This window comes from Hyperolius riggenbachi, chromosome 6 (genome assembly GCF_040937935.1).
Source record: "Hyperolius riggenbachi isolate aHypRig1 chromosome 6, aHypRig1.pri, whole genome shotgun sequence".
In the NCBI taxonomy this organism is placed as follows: domain Eukaryota; kingdom Metazoa; phylum Chordata; class Amphibia; order Anura; family Hyperoliidae; genus Hyperolius; species Hyperolius riggenbachi.
In genome coordinates, this window is record NC_090651.1 from 343,890,463 (window position 1) to 343,907,517 (window position 17,055).

The 17,055-nt window shown below is 50.4% G+C and overlaps 1 protein-coding gene across 2 annotated transcripts in view; it reads left to right on the forward strand.

The window, feature by feature from the left end:
- Positions 1-12,863: 12,863 nt before the first annotated feature.
- The window catches only part of USF2 (upstream transcription factor 2, c-fos interacting), a 75,248-nt gene continuing 71,056 nt past the window's right edge, over positions 12,864-17,055 (forward strand). Inside the window, exon 1 of one of the 2 annotated variants that reach the window (XM_068241528.1) lies at positions 12,864-13,293. In XM_068241528.1, the coding sequence (XP_068097629.1) occupies positions 13,259-13,293 (35 nt within the window). In that variant the 5' untranslated portion in view covers positions 12,864-13,258. The remainder of the gene's footprint in view (positions 13,294-17,055) is intronic. The other variant, XM_068241527.1, reaches the window with a different exon arrangement.

Below are 17,055 nucleotides of genomic sequence, written 5' to 3' on the forward strand. Positions count from 1 at the left end.
ACAGCATATTTTTCTTATGAAATCTTTATGGAATGTGTGACTACGAATGTGGTGGGGGCGTGATCAGGGGTGTGTTAGGGGCATGGCTCAAATGTCCCTCTTTCTCATCTCAAAAAGTTGGGAGGTATGTAATGCTCTTTACACAGATTAAATGTGTTCCTAAACAGCAGCCTCATCTGAAAGTCACTGGCTACAATTCACTAAGATCATGCAGGTGATAATAAGGCAAGTGAAAACTTATCACCACACATCGATCTGAATTTTAAGTGTTAATTCACTAAAGAAGCTTGCCTCATTAACATGTAGTGATACGTTTTCATAGTGAGATTGTTGTCTTATCACTTCAGTCCTTATCAGCCCTGTAGTTATTCTTACATGCAGTAGATAGGGAGGGGAGAAGCACACGGAGACAGGATGGAGCTCCGCCCCTCCTGCTGTCTCCTCTGTCTGCATTGATTACAGCTAGCCTGCAGGTTCTGTGTATGGCAGCCAGGGAAGGATAGAGTGTGTATGTGTACCTTTAAAAGGCAACTATTGCCAAATATGATAAAATTTAAAATACATACATATAAAATGTACATTTCTCCCAGAGTAAAGTGCACTATTAATTACAAACTGAAGAAGAAAAAAAAGTGTGCGCTCTTTCCAGGTGTCACCTGTCTTATATATTCACTGCCTGCCTAATTGTTGACAAATTAAAGTGGCACGGTATGTGCGCCACATATAGACCTCCCATGCAGCCAAGAAGTGGGGATTAGCGCTGACACCCCCTAAAGGACTATCTCTGCCCAGGAGCCCTATGACTGCCCCTGGGGGAGTGGAACAGAGAAACATGGACAGCCCACCCACAGGCATAGCCAAGGCCTAGGGGGGGCCATTCACATTGCCTTCACAAAGGATACGTTCCTTACCGCCTAGCGAATAGTACTCAGCTGCAAGATTATGGCAAATATGCATGCCTGGGGAAATGTAAAGGAGGGAGGAGGTGCAGACAGCAGAACGGGAGTGTTCTGTAAGTGGCAAAAAGCAACAATGCTTGCAGCTAGGGGATAATTGAAATAAAGCACGGATTAGAGTGTGATAAACTATAAAATGCTTTTGTGCCTTATGCGTAAAACTTTGCACAGACAACTTTGTTAAAAAATCGACACCTTAAACTCAACACACACCATACAATCTTGGTTGTACAGATTTACCAAATCTATGTAGTATGAGGGCCAACAGATTGAAAATACCTTGAATGATTGATTGGATAAGCTCTTATACTACATGAAAGTGGAAAGATTGAACAACCAAGATTGTATGGTGTGTGTTGAGCCTAAGAAAGGAGCTAAATCCCAATTATTATCAGCAGCCCTACTAACGGATGAGGAGCCGTCAGATAGTAAAAAGTTCTATATCTGAGATTTGTGCAGTCAGAAGGGACTTCATCCTGGTGTTAATACATGTTCCAGGGGTACCAACATGTATAAACTATAAAATGCTTTTGTGCCTTATGCGTAAAACTTTGCACAGACAACTTTGTTAAAAAATCGACACCTTAAGCTCAACACACACCATACAATCTTGGTTGTACAGATTTACCAAATCTATGTAGTATAAGGGCCAACAGATTGAAAATACCTTGAATGATTGATTGGATAAGCTCTTATACTACATGAAAGTGGTAAGATTGAACAACCAAGATTGTATGGTGTGTGTTGAGCCTAAGAAAGGAGCTAAATCCCAATTATTATCAGCAGCCCTACTAACGGATGAGGAGCCGTCAGATAGTAAAAAGTTCTATATCTGAGATTTGTGCAGTCAGAAGGGACTTCATCTTGGTGTTAATACATGTTCCAGGGGTACCAACATGTTAGACAAAGTACACTAGAATGATGATTGTGTATAAAGCTCGCAAGACAGAAAATGGACAAAAGACTCCCTATCCACCAAGTCATTTTTCTATTGATGTTGCGCTGTCCTGATGAGAAGTTTACTGAAATCTTTTCAACTATCTGTCAAACAATGGACTGGAACTGAAAAGAGAAACAGTTGGATCCCATATTCCTCAGAGACGCTCTTTCATTGAAAAGGGGACATCGTGACAAATGGGGCAAAAAGTCGTCCAGACCAACAGCTGTTTCGTGTGTATTCACACGCTTCCTCAAGGAACAATGGGCTGACAGCTGCAATTTGCTTTGGACAGCTATTTTTATGTTTATGGATGTCTTCAGAAACCAAGTACAAATAATGCAGCTGTGACTTGCTCTTATTTTGGTTTTCATACCAGATCCACAATCAGTTCACATTGTGCAATTATGAAGGTCAAAACAGCCTGAAACGGCAGTATGTAGGTTCAAGTGAGTGTAAAGCCCACCCAAAGTCTGATACTTACCTATGGACAGTGAAGGCTCTGGCTCCTATGGAGCGTTCCCTGTCATCTCTTGTACCCCTCGTTCCACCAGCAGTCACCCCATTCAATTTGTTACCGCGGGTGGCTTTGAAAGCACTCAAGTGCTTCCAAAGGTGGGCATCTCCGTACTGCGCATGTGCGAGTTCGCGCATAAGTGAGCTTATGCATGCGCAACCTGAAACCTCCCAAGGGCTCACTAGGGCCGGATTTGTTCTCTTTACCGCCCAAGGCCACTGTCACCACCTGCCCCCCTTTAGTATGGGTATCGAGATGATCCCTTCCCCTTCCCTCCAGAATAGAATAGGTAGCCACATGACCACTCCCCTCTTCCCTTTAGTATAGGTAGCCTGATGACCCCCCCCCCCCATCAGTATAAGTAGCCAGGTGACCCCTCCTCCTTTTCCCTCTAGTATAGGTAGCCTGAGGACCCCTCCCCCTCAAGTACAGGTAGCCAGATGACTCCCTTAATCCCTGCCTTTCCCATTGCCCCTCTTGCAGTATAGGTAGCCAGCTCACCTTCACAACATAGCAGCCATCAGTGTCACTCACTTCTCCGCTCATCTACAGTGCAGAAGCTTCATCTTTCTCTTTGTCTCCAATGCTGCCCAAGTCCGTAGCCGCCCGCCACAACGCCAACGTACACAGAAAGCAAGGTGGCTGCTGCACAGACGGCTGGCAGCAGAGTACCACGGTCAGGTGCTCACCTGATCTCCCTGCACAGTTTAACCTGCTGCTTTGGTGCCCTTTCTCCTGTGGTGCCCTAGGCCATGGGCTAGGCGGCCTTGGCCTAAATCCGGCCCTGCTCACTGGCGTTTATTCAACTAATTGGCTGAGTACACACAATGGGGGTGACAACGCTGGAAGGGGGGGTACAACGAGAGGATAGGGAAGGCTCTATAGGATCCAGAGCTCCATATCAGTTATTGATAGAGTGTTTCAGGGGGCCCAGTGTAAATCTCACACAGGGGCCCACAGCTATGCCGCTGTAAGTATTGAGGAAACATAAAAACTGAGCTCACTTCCCCTCACCCTGCCAAAAAGCAGTGAGTAGAGTTCTACTCTAAGGATTAATGTGCCCATTTGACCCACCCACTGTCTCAAAGTGATGCATTATTGGTGTAAACCAGGTATGCAATTAAGACCTCTGTTGCTCAAAATGACCTGCACAGCTTGCAGTTTAGGAGCGATTGCTGTACAGACACCCTCTTCCCAGCAGCAAGTTTTACCCACTGGAGAGGGGAGCACCACATTGCAGGGACTTATTTTGAAGTTCCTACTGAGCAAGAGATATCATGCAAAGTGATCTGTCCTGGCACAACACTGAGGGCCAGGCCAAGGGACTTTATGCCTAGTACACACCATACAATTCTCTGTAAAGGCTACCATACACTGGTTGATTGCCACCAGATCGACCAGCACATAGATCCCTCTGTGATCAAATCTGATCAAAGAGGGATCTATTGGCTGCCTACACTGCAAACAGATTTTGAATCGATTTCACTATGAAACCGATTCACAATCTGTGGAGCTGCCGCCATCCCCCTCCGCATACATTACCTGATACAGCCGACGCGAGTCCCCTGGTCTCCGCTGTCCCTTCTCCGCGCTCGGCTCCAAGGCTACAGCTTCACTTTACTTCCTGCCGGGGGAAGTTTAAACAGTAGAGGGCGCTCTACTGTTTAAACTTCCTATTGGGACAGGATGTGAGTGACGCCAGCCGGAGCCCAGCGCGGAGAAGTGACAGCGGGGACACGTGCCGGCGGAACAGGTATTGTATTGCCACTAGCGTTGGTCGTCGGACATACGAACGCCGCTATCGACGCATTCCCGACCCGCCGGCGATCGAGCGAAATCTTACGCACGGACAGATCGATGGGAACGATCGATTTTGGATGGAAATCGATTGTTCGGTCAGCGTTTGCACAACGATTTCACAGCGGATTCGATCACAGAAAATCGTTAAGTGGATGGGCCCCTTTAGATAGTTAAGGTAGCCATACACTGGTCGATTTGCCATTACATCGACCAGCTGACAGATCCCTATCTGATCGAATCTGATCAGAGAGGGATCGTATGGCTGCCTTTACTGCAAACAGATTGTGAATCGATTTCAGCTTGAAACCAATCACAATCTGTGGAGCCGCCGCTGCCGCCTGTCCCCCCCCCCCCCCGGCGCATACATTACCTGATGCTGGCTCCCGGGCATCTTCTCCGCATCTTCTCCACGCTGCACCCGCTCCATCCCGGCGCTTCCTGTGTCACTCCGTGACCAGGAAGTTCAAATAGAGCGCCCTCTATTTGAACTTCCTGGTCACTGCAGTGACAGGAAGCGCCGGGATGGAGCGGGTGCAGCGCGGAGAAGACGCCCGGGAGCCAGCCTCAGGTAATGTATACCTGATCGGATCGGCCGCCGCTAGCGACGCGCACCCTACCCGCGGGCGATTGAGGGTAATTTCCCGCACGGCGCGATCGACGGACCGATCCGATTTCGGGAGGAAATCGGATCGGCGGGTGCGTTTAGCGCGAACGATTGGCAGCAGATTTGATCCCAGGATCGAATCTGCTGTCGAAACGGCCGCGAATCGGGCCAGTGTATGGCCACCTTTAGATTTTCTGTTAGTACTGGTAGAGACTGGTCATTATCTCTGGTGCATTGTCTTCTGGTTATCTCCTGCTGTGTAGAACAATCCCTAATTGCTAGGAGGCAGATAGATGGTTGGATAGATAATTTCCAACACATAAATCTAATGCTGGGCATACACGATACTAGATTTTGCCGCTCGATTCTTCCGCCTGATCGATTCCCTGCTCGATTCCGCAGGCGATTCTCTTATCTTCCACTCGTTTTTATCTTTTTCCATTGTCCTCAAAGCGCTGAAACGATCGAGCCATTTAAATGATGACATCAGCGGGAATGAGGACACGGCAACGCAGGCGCAGTGGTTTTCAGACTTTAAAGTCTGAAATTCCAGAAGTGAACCAGAGGCGGGGCCGGAGCATCGGTGAGCGGCTGCGCCAACACAGGATGTCTGCGGGGGACCATTAGAAGCCCCGGGTAACTTCAACTCATTTTCCCCCGGTCCACTTTAAGATGTCCTTTAAGAAAGTAAAAACTGTTCATGAGGCTGTAAAGCTGCCTGATATGATGCGACAGGCAAAACACTCGCCCCAAGCACAGGCGCTTTATGCTGCATGTTATTAGATACTTGCAGTGAGGAATATGGCAGCAGGGTGGCTCAGAGAAGCCTCATTATAAGAGAACCTCATTATCAAGCTAAACACCATAACAAACTTGTCAATAGGAGCTCCTCTGTTGTATCAGCTCTTTCATATACAGGCTGAGAATGAGTTGGAATCCCTCCCTGCTGTAACACATGTAAATGAACCCCTTTTGAGTGAAAGACATATTAACATAATCCTCCCCATACACAATACCAGAGAGTCACAGGCTGTATTCACTCACACCTGACCCCTGACTGCTGCACACTATACACTCTGCATCAATGGAGGGGCTGGGATCTAGGCTCAGATCAGCAGCAGTGTAAGGAGGTGCACTTGCCATGCAGCACAAAACCTGGGTTCAGTTTCCAGCAGGTATACAGACTGCATGGAGTCCCAACTACCACACAGCAATACTTTCCCACACAGCAATATGTCAGACACAGATCTACAGTCATGGCTTAGGGCACCAGGAAAGCAAGGGGCGGACAGTGGGCAGCAGTAGCACTTAGTCTGCTACACAGAGTTTGCACATAGCAAATTAGCAGTTTGCAGCTGCCAACAGCTAGATCTGGCACTCGGAGGATGAAGGGCAGTGAACGGGCACTTAAAGTGATCTCTAGGCTGCCTGTCACTCACCGAATGTGCCATTCGCCAAGGAGCTTACAACCTAATTCCAGCCATCATGTCACTAACTGTCCTCAGATGAGTTTATAATCTAATCCCAGCCATCTCTTAACTAACTGTCCTCGGCGGAGCCCACAATCTAATCCCTGCCGAGTGGGGGGGGGGGAGGGGGGGTGTTTAGCATGCTGTCGGAGCGGGGGCAGCTGGTGATAGTGGCCTTGGGCGGTAAAAACTACAAATCCGGCCCTGTCTACAGTATATCTGTGTCTGATATATTGCTGAGCTGAAAAGCCCTCACAGCAATGCCAAACGGTGGCAGGTAAACTGGGGCTTTAAAATGAACCCAAGGTGAGAGTGATATGGAGGCTGCCATATTTATTTATTTATTGAGTGCCGATACCCGTGGGTTGGCATGTCTCATCCATGTGTACAAGGCTTAAAGGGATGGTAAAAAAATCACTTTTAATCACCTGGGCAGGGCCGGATTTACCATAAGGCACTGTAGGCACGTGCCTTCAGGCGTCTGATGATGCAAAGGCGGCTCCCTTCTCTCCCCAAGTGCCTCCCTCTTGCTTACCTATGCAGAGTCCCGAGCGGAGTGTAAATGAGAGGTTACTCATCCAGCTCTCGGCATTCCACTGACCAGACCTACCTTCAGTAGGAGGCACCTCTGGCTACCTAATACTTGGGTGCACCTCTAACTACTTAATTCTGAGGGTACCTTTGGCTACCTAATACAAAGAGGCACCTGTAGCTACCTATGACGGGCAAGGGATCTAAGGGAAAAGTGACAGTTAGGACAGCCAGCACACTTGCAGTGTGGTTTGGCGGGTGTTTGAAGGTTCATGGAGGGCGAAGTCTACGCTGCCAGGACATCTGTGCCTATAGGGTCATGTGATGTAAATCCGGGCCTGCACCTGGGGCTTCTACCAGCCCCCTGCATCTGTCCCTTGCCCTCACAGTCATTCCCAGATCCTCCTGTCCCCTCGCTGCCAGCTAGTTTCATTTTGCTGACAGGCCTGGCCTTGCGTAGCCTTCTTCGCGCTCCCGTCCGCAAAAGAACGCTTTTGTGGACAGGAACGCGAAAGAGGAGACCCTTGGCCAGGCCTGCACAGATGCAGTAAGTCTGTCGGCAAAAACGAAACTAGCTGGCGGCGGGGGACAGGAGGATTCGCGAGTGACTATGAGGGCAAAGGACAGCTGCAGAGGGCTGTGCCCCAGGTGATTCAAACTGACTTTTTACCAGTATGTATACCTTTAAGGCCTCTTGCACACTGCACGCGATTCAGATTCAGATTCCGCTTTTTAATCAGTTTTTACATCCGATTCAGATTCTGATTTGCAGTCTGCTCCCTGCACACTGCAAATCGGAATCGGAATCGGATGTAAAAACTGATTAAAAAGCGGAATCTGAATCGGAATTGCGTGCAGTGTGCAAGAGGCCTAAGAAGTGGTGCTGAAGAGGCGGAAGGAGGTTCTTTCTCTCCGCCAGACGCAGGTAATACTGTATATGGCGCTCCACATCTTAAAGGAATACTTAACCTCATTGGGCGGTAACCCCAAGCTACAGTCGGGGTGGAAAACCGCAGCTCAAAGCGGTAACCCCAACCTAAACTCAGGGTAGCCGCCAGAGGCTCTATGCAGAGCAATGTGCGCAGCGGTCGTTTGAACTCACCTCTTGGGGAATCCTGACGTATCCGCCATTCTTCTTCCGCTCCTCCGAGGCTTTGCTTCCCCCTGGTGATATTGTCATGACGACAGCCGGCAATCTCACTATAAGGTTACAGCGCCACCTGGAGGATGGAGGGAAAACTGCAGCGCTGGATCCAGGGAGGTGAGTAAGTGCTGGGGCTGCTGCAGACTCTCTGCTGTATGATTTTTTCATGGTTTTAGGGTCTAAAAGCACATGAAAAAATTGTACTGCTTTTAGACCCTAAAATCAGAAGGAATCATACCACCAGGGAGGTTAAAGGACCACTGTCGCGAAAATCTTAAAATTTAAAATATATGTAAACGTATACAAATAAGAAGTATGTTTCTTTTAGAGTAAAATGAGCCATAATTGACTTTTCTCCTATGTTGCTGTCCCTTAGAGTATGTAGTAGAAATCTGACATTACCGACAGGTTTTAAGCTAGTCCATCTCTCCATAGGGGAGTCTTAAAGAGGATCTGTAACATCAAAAGATCCCCTGGGGGGTACTCACCTCGGGTGGGGGAAGCCTCCGGATCCTAATGAGGCTTTCCACGCCGTCCTCCGTCCCTCAGGGGTCTCGCTGCAGCCCTCCGTGAAAAATGACGTCAATATTTACCTTCCTGGCTCCTGCGCAGGCGCTCTGACGGCTGTCGACTCCGAACTACACGGAAATACCCGATCGCCGTTACACGGAAATACCCGATCGCCGTCGGGTCTGCTCTACTGCGCAGGCTCAGGTTTGCGGCGCCTGCGCAGTAGAGCGGACCCGACTGAGATCGGGTATTTCCTTGTAGTTCGGAGCCGAAAGCAGCCACAGCGCCCCCGCTGGAGCCAGCAAAGGTAAATATTGAACTAACAGTCGGGTCTGTTGCCGGCTGTTCAGAGGGCTGCAGCGAGACCCCCGTGGGACAGAGGACGGCGTAGGAAGCCTCATTAGGATCCCGAGGCTTCCCCCACCCGAGGTGAGTACCCCCCAGGGGATGTTTTTGATGTTACAGAGTCTCTTTAATAGAGATGGCCCGAACTGTTATGCTGGCGAATAGTTTGTGGCGAACGACATGTGTTCTCGTCTATTCGCGTACATATGGGGTGTGCGACCCGCCCCTATACATTATAATGGAGCCAAAAATTGACCCCTTTTTCCAGGGGTCATCATCTACATAACACCCAGAGCTGTTCAGTGTGTCCACACTGTGCACTTTAGCTGTAGGCAGACAAATGCAGTCAGCACTTAGTGCTACAGTAGTTCACCATTCTAAGGGCTGTTTTTCTATTTCTTGCTGTTGTTAAATTGCAATTCTATGTGTCCAGTGCACCCATTAGCTGTTGGAGACAGGTCTGCTGGTCCCAGTAGTGCACCGACCATAACCCAATAATCCTACACCACCACTACTGGCATCTAGTATCCACTCCTGCCCCCTGTATAAGGCAGAATCAGTATTTTTTGGGTCACTTAACTACCATTGAACTACCTCAGCTGGAAAACAGCGATCGCCTGCACTCCCACGAACGTGCACACTAATTCTCAGCATGGCCTTTGTGCTTTATAAAGACACTCCTTGAAAAAGATTTATACAAAGATGCTAGCCAGCCTGCCTGCTCACCGTACACATGTTTGGCAGTTGGACTGAGCAACTGCTATTCACTAAGTGCTTTTGAAAATAAAGAAAACCGAGTGCCTCCCATGAGGAGATGGGCTGGTCCAAAACCTGTCAGATCTGTCAGATATCTACTATGTACTGTAAGTGACAGCAACATCGGCGACTAGACTGCTTTGTGGGGGTCACCACTGCTGGCCAGAAGTCCCAGGAGGACATCATGGGCACAGGACGAGTCCAGTGTGCTGGAGGAATCCCCAAGTTAAAATCATTTTTATTTTTCCCTTAAGTATTTCTGTAAAACTTCTGTAAAAAAACTTCAAGTGTATCAGAGCTGATTAAAAGAAAATGTTTTACACATACCTGAGACTTCCTCCAGCCCCATCCGTTTGCATCTCTACCACGCCGCCGTCCTCTGCTGCCCGCAGCTTCAGGAACCGGGTCTTGTCGCAGGAGAAGTGCGCCCTCTACATATCTCACCAGCGGCTGCCGGAGAGATACGCAAACAGCGCATTTCACTTACGTCAGACTGGCTCTGACTGACGGAAGTGACGGGACCCGGTTCCCAAAGCTGTGGGCAGCAGAGAATGGCGGCGTGGGTGCGATCCAAGCATATGGGGCTGGAGGAAGCCCCAGGTATGTATAAAACGTTTTATTTTAATCAGCTCTGAGTCCATTTAAAGGGACACTGTAGGGGGGTCGGGGGAATATTAGTTGAACTTACCCGGGGCTTCTAATGGTCCCCCACAGACATCCTGTGCCCGCGCAGCCACTCACCGATGCTCCGGCCCCGCCTCCGGTTCACTTCTGGAATTTCAGACTTTAAAGTCTGAAAACCACTGCGCCTGCGTTGCCGTGTCCTCGATCCCGCTGATGTCACCAGGAGCATAATGCGCTGGCCCAGTATGGTCTGTGTCTGCGCAGTATTCTCCTGATGACATCGGCGGGCTTGAGGACACGGCAACGCAGGCGCAGTGGTTTTCCGACTTTAAAGTCTGAAATTCCAGAAGTGAACCGGAGGCGGGGCCGGAGCATCGGTGAGTGGCTGCGCGGCCACAGGATGTCTGTGGGGGACCGTTAGAAGCCCTGGGTAAGTTCAACTCATTTTCCCCCGACCCAATTACAGTATCCCTTTAAAGTGAAATGAAGGTGGCCAGGCTCCTTTCTGCCCCTCCAATAGTGCTGCTGTCTGGCACCCTCTTCCGGGTCGCCGAAGTCGGGCATCACTGCGCCTGCGCTGGCCCGGCTGCATGTGTCCCACAGCGCGCGATTGCGGCCAGAAGTGATCTGTGCATGATTTCACAAGAATGCGCAGAGTGCTCCCGGCCGCACGCAGCCAGGCCAGCGCAGGCGCAGTGATGCACGACTTCGGCGACCCAAAAGAGGGTGCCAGAGGGCAATTATCACTATCGGAGGGGCAGAAAGGAGAACGGGGAAGCGGTGGGCCTCAGGACAGCTCACCATACATGTCAGCTCCCCCCGTTTCTCCTATATTTTTCAGCTCTGGTATCCTTTAACGTGTATGTGAGTAAAATACATTAAAACATATACATACCTGGGGCTTCCTCCAGCCCTGCTCGGTCTCATCGGTCCCTCGCCATCCTCCTCCACCTCCTGGATTCTCTGCAATTTTGCCCGGTACTTTGTCCAGTCAGGAGGAACCGCGCATGGCTCAGCCTTGCGCGCGCAGAATGCTCCCAGCAAGGGAAGCGAGGCGGACTGCGTTGAATTACCAGGCCAAATTGCAGAGAATGCAGGAGGCGGAGGATGGCGAGGGACTGCTGAGACTAAATGGCGCTGGAGGAAGCCCCAGGTATGTATATATTTTTTTACATCTCAGATACAGGTATATTTATATATTCACTTGTAGACCTAAGCCCATTTAAAAACGGGCTCTAGGTCTGTCACCACCAGATGTCAGCGCGCATATGCACACCCTCCCATCGCGCACACGCATGCCCGGCACCCTGCCCCAACTGCTGTCCGTGCGGCACATGCGCAGTGGCACAAGTGCAGGGACAGGAGGACGCAGGGGTATTATAGCATACTAGCTGCCCTAAGCCCGTTTAAAAACGGGCTCTAGGTCTGTCACCACTGCAGCATTACAGAGCGCACACACGCGCGGCTGCCCCGCCCCCTGACCCAACGGCTGTCAGTGTTGGACATGCGGAGTAGCGCTAAAGCACTGACACAGGGACATGGGACGCAGGGACATAGGGAAATGATTTAAAGAGATGACTGTGCAGTCCTCTGGGACAGGTGCATGGCCACATTCTATGTAAACATTGCAGAATATACAAGCACTTATGATATACACTTGAAAATATGTAAAAATGCATATTTTTTTGTAGTAACATACACCCATCAACACAGATCTGTACATGAGTCCTGAAAGGACAAATGAGGATGGAAGAGGTACAGAGGGATTAGGTTCCCACAGATGGACTGTCCCTCAGGTAGGACATGTGGGTGCTATGCAGCCACAAATGCCAATTACATTATTAGAGCAGCTTAGGCAGCATTGCTCTGCTCCCCTCCCACCTGCCAATCATCGTCATGTGACGCACTTCTGACAGTTCCCCGCCCCTTATTCTCCTGGAGTGGGCGTTCCCTTCTGGAGATTTCGTAGTTCTTTGTTCTACTAGGGAAGCGCGCCCCCGCCTTGGCGCGCATCGCGTGAACGCGCGCAAGGCTGTCAGCGGGCCCCTTCCATTGTCCGGGGAAGGTTCCTTTGCTGCAGTTTCTTGTAGTACATATCCTCGGATAAAACGTTATCATCAGCACCAGTGTAGCACCGCGCTGCCCCACTGAATTCACTAATCATTAGGGGGAGCAGCACTTCCTGCAACAAACATAAACGGCCCGCCCGCACAAGTTTTATTCCTACAGTAAGATTTACTCAATTATTAGTTTCACGGAGCCGCCCGCGTGACGTTTCCAGTGCGCCTCACAGTGAAAGTGGATGGGGTCAAACAAGCGGACGACCCGCTGCTGTGTAATGAGGGCAGGGAGAAGGGAGTTGCCATGTCTCTAAATATTTATGCCCATTGCCCAAAGTTCCATGAAAACATGTTTCGAGGGCCCGCCTGCAAGAAATTTCTGAAAGCAAAAAAATGAGTGCCTTTTGGATTCTGCAAGTAAAAAAAAAACATAAATAAATGTACAAAAGCTGGGCTCGTTTTTACTGCGGAACTAGCATCAATATAAGGTGGTTGCTAGGGATCTTTCACATAATAAAAGAAAAACTGCCCGCCCGCAACAGTACAGCAGAATCTGAGAAACGCAGAGATGTTGTGCCCTCCCGCATCGCTGAAACTGATGGAGCTGGGCTGTTGGAGGTTTGGTCAGTGTGTTTCTAGGGCCCGCCCGCTCCATGTCGCTGCTGCGTGTGTGTGTGTGTCGGGCCCGCCCGCTCGTGTATTGGCGCTCCCGCTGTGGTGGTGAGAGTTGAGGGATCCGCCTGTGTGTGTCGGGCCCGCCCGCGTGTCTCCGTTCTCCCGGTGTGTGCAGAGAGGCAGCTGCTGTCACCCCGCCTCCCCTCCTCACGTGTCCCGGCGGCGGTGCAGGAGAGGCAGGGAAGGGATCTCCTCACATGACCCGTCTGTTTGTCCCCGTGATCAGATCCGCCGGGCCTCCCGCCTCCTCCTCCTCCCCGGGCCGCCCCGGCCCCCCAACACCGCCACTGCCACCCCGGCCGGGGGGCCCCCCTCTCCCGACCCCGACACATGGACATGCTGGACCAGACCCTCGATTCCGCCAGGTGAGACCCCGGCCTGAGGCCTGCGGGGAGGGAGGGAGGGAGGGGACACTGCTGCTGCCTAATGCTTGTGGGCCTAGGGAGGGGGGCCTACAATAGTACTATTCACATGGGCTGCTTGTGTCATACTGCTACATACAGATGGGATTCCAGGTTATACTGTACTACTGCCTGTTCCTGCTGGCGATATTACTGCCTGGCACAGGGGGTGCTGCACTAGTGCCAGTCCCTGCTGGTGATATTACTGCCTGGCACAGGGGGTGCTGCACTACTGCCTGTCCCTGCAGGTGATATTACTGCCTGGCACAGGGGGTGCTGCACTACTGCCTGTACCTGCAGGTGATATTACTGCCTGGCACAGGGGGTGCTGCACTACTGCCAGTCCCTGCTGGTGATATTACTGCCTGGCACAGGGGGTGCTGCACTACTGCCTGTCCCTGCAGGTGATATTACTGTCTGGCACAGGGGGTGCTGCACTACTGCTTGTCCCTGCAGGTGATATTACTGCCTGGCACAGGGGGTGCTGCACTACTGCCAGTCCCTGCTGGTGATATTGCTGCCTGGCACAGGGGGTGCTGCACTACTGCCAGTCCCTGCTGGTGATATTGCTGCCTGGCACAGGGGGTGCTGCACTACTGCCTGTCCCTGCAGGTGATATTACTGCCTGGCACAGGGGGTGCTGCACTACTGCCTGTCCTTGCAGGTGATATTACTGCCTGGCACAGGGGGTGCTGCACTACTGCCTGTCCTTGCAGGTGATATTACTGCCTGGCACAGGGGGTGCTGCACTACTGCCAGTCCCTGCAGGGGGTGCTGGTAATATTACTGCCTGGCACAGGGGGTGCTCCTGGTGCTGCACTACTACCAGTCACTGCTGGGGGTGCTGGTGATATTACTGCCTGGCACAGGGGGTGCTCTTGGTGCTGCACTACTGCTAATCACTGCTGGGGGTGCTGGTGATATTACTGCCAGGTACAGGGGGTGCTCCTGGTGCTGCACTACTGCCAGTCACTGCTGGGGGTGCTGGTAATGTTACTGCCTGGCACAGGGTGCTTCTGCACTACTGCTGGGGTTGCTGGTTATATTTCTGTTTGTCACTGGACTGCCTTAAAGTGTATCATAGGTGCAAAAATAAAAGATTACGTTTTACATACCTGGATCTTATTTCTCCAGCCTGCAGTTCCATTGTCCTCCAGGGTGCCTGTTACCTCTGTAAGATTGTCAACCCCAGTCGTGTTTCAGGCTTCTGTGCGCCTCTTGCAATTGAGCTCCTGTGTCCATGAGTGTCCTGCATTTGCGCAGTTCACAAAGACTGTAATCGAGAGAGGTTTGCATGTGCAGAAGTCTGTGACCCAACTGGGGTCAGTGATGTTACAGAGGGGACAGCAACACCCTGGTGGTCAGTGGACTGCGGCGCTGGACCAGATAGACTTCTAGTGGATGGAAGAAGCCACAGTTAATTAAAGCTTAATCTTTAGTTTTCCCCTAAAGGTGCCTATAAATAGTGCAATTTTTAGCGAATGATCTTATTTTCAATAAGAGCATTCATATGGAAAGGAATCATTGTATTTAATCGACCCACACCATTAAAGAGTTAAACTTGCCAGGGCGCATACACACGTCCAATTTTTATTGGTCAATGCTTGGCCAATTTTTACCACTTCCTTGTAGTATGATGGCTATCAATCCAAAAGTGGATTTGTGTACGCACCCTAGGCCAGTTATGTTTATATCTATGACCAGTTCTTTAACCTTCCCGGCGGGGTAAGCCGCGCAGGAGGGTTTCTCAGGCCCTGCTGGGCTGATTTGCATAATTTTTTTTTTTTTTTTTTTTTTTGCTACACGCAGCTAGCACTTTGCTAGCTGAGTGTGCACACCGATCGCTGTCGCTGCCCGCCAGTTCGCCGCTACCTGGCCTGCCCCCCCCCAGACCCTATGCGCTGCCTGGCCAATCAGTGCCAGGCAGCGCTGAGGGGTGGATCGGGACTCCCTTTGACGTCAGTGAAGTCATCCCGCTCGTAGCCATGGTGACGGGGGAAGCCCTAATGGAAATCCCGTTCAGACCGGGATTTCCGGACGGGCTTTATCACCGGAGGCGATCGGAGTGGGTGGAGGGATGCCGCTGCACAGCGGCTATCATGTAGCGAGTCCTAGGCTCGCTACATGATTTAAAAAATAAATAAACTGCTGCGCTGCCCCCTGGCGGTTTTTAATAGACCGCCAGGAGGGTTAATTAGATCATCAATATTGCAATTGTTCAGGATCTATTTGGCCTACCAGCTTCTCTGTTTTCATACAATACGATCTGAATATAGTGAACGGTGCTAGCCTACTTTAGGGGACCCATCAGAAAACCTCATAGGGAGCAGTTCTCCAATCGCAGTACCCTCTTACAGCAGGCCTGTTTTACTCGAACCTATTGGAATCCTGGCATTGGAGAGGATATCTGTCACAAGGGCTTGATCGGTGCGCAGCGATAAAAGCATTTCATTACCCAATGGCCAATGAACCTCAGCCCCTTCCCAGGCCTGTGGCGAGTGTTGCACGATCACCTGTCACGCTACTCCTCACCTTTTCCTTTTTCTGGTGTCTTTGAATTGCCACTGCACCACTTGACACTGAAATCACTACATGTGCCAGTGTCACAGGCGCTTGTGGTGGCAATTCAAAAATACACTGTGTACACAGGAGGAGGTGTGACAGGTGAGCCTGCAATAAGGGGCCTGAGAAAGACCCTTACACACACACATTAGGGGGGGGGGGGGCTGGCTCTGGCGGTGCTAGACAAATCTGTCTACAGTGTGTGGGCGGGTTATGGATCCCTCTGATCAGATTCAATGATCGAGTGATCAGTCTGATGGTCGATTTGGTGGCAGGCCGAGATATGTATGGCCTGATCAGTGACTACTTCTGGGAGTTAACTACACTGCCTGATATCTGCCGGTATTGCTTGGCACTTGACTACTACTTACAGTAGGCTCAGAACTTCCTTGCTGCTCTAAAAGATAAGCAACAGCATAATAACCTTTAAAGAAAAACATTTCTTTAGGACAGCTGGTACAAATTCTGCAATAAATCTGCAGTGGGTCTACAGCTGAAAGGTCAAATTACACTTGTGATTAGTCACAGATGAGATGAGGGGGAATCGGACAGGCTAAACTCTCTAAATACATACAGCAGTGTTCTCCCCAGAAATTATTTCCAGCCAGGTGGTATGAAAAAGTAGCCGGGTGGGGCGTGATGAGAGAATGCAAGGCTGGTGCTTCTGTGCGCAACTCTGCTTACAGCATAGGAGGTGAGCTGTTGACAGCCGGGTGCTCACCAAAACTAGCCGGGTGGAGCACCCAGCTAAAAGAGCCTGGGGAGAACACTGCATGCAGGGTGCCTTTCTCTGGTTTTTCTCCTGTACTGTGCAAGAGTTTAAGTCCACTTTAATCACTTATGGGAAACTTTATATAATGCTTTATCACTGCTATGGGGGGACTCCAGGTGCTGTACTACTGCCTGATCACTGTAGTGAAGGTTTCCAGGTTCACTACCATACTCCCTGGTACGGTTTGGCAGGACTGCTGGATATTCTATACTATTGACCTGTCTACCACTTGGAGGATGTTAGTTTCCACTAACAATTTGCAATTTGTTAGTGGAAACTAACATCCTTCAAGTGGTAGACAGGTCATGTGTATGCACATTGTGTATTTGAATCCCATGAGTGGGGTGTGCACTTTTTTGCAGGTAAGCACTCATCTGTTTTTAAGTAGCGCT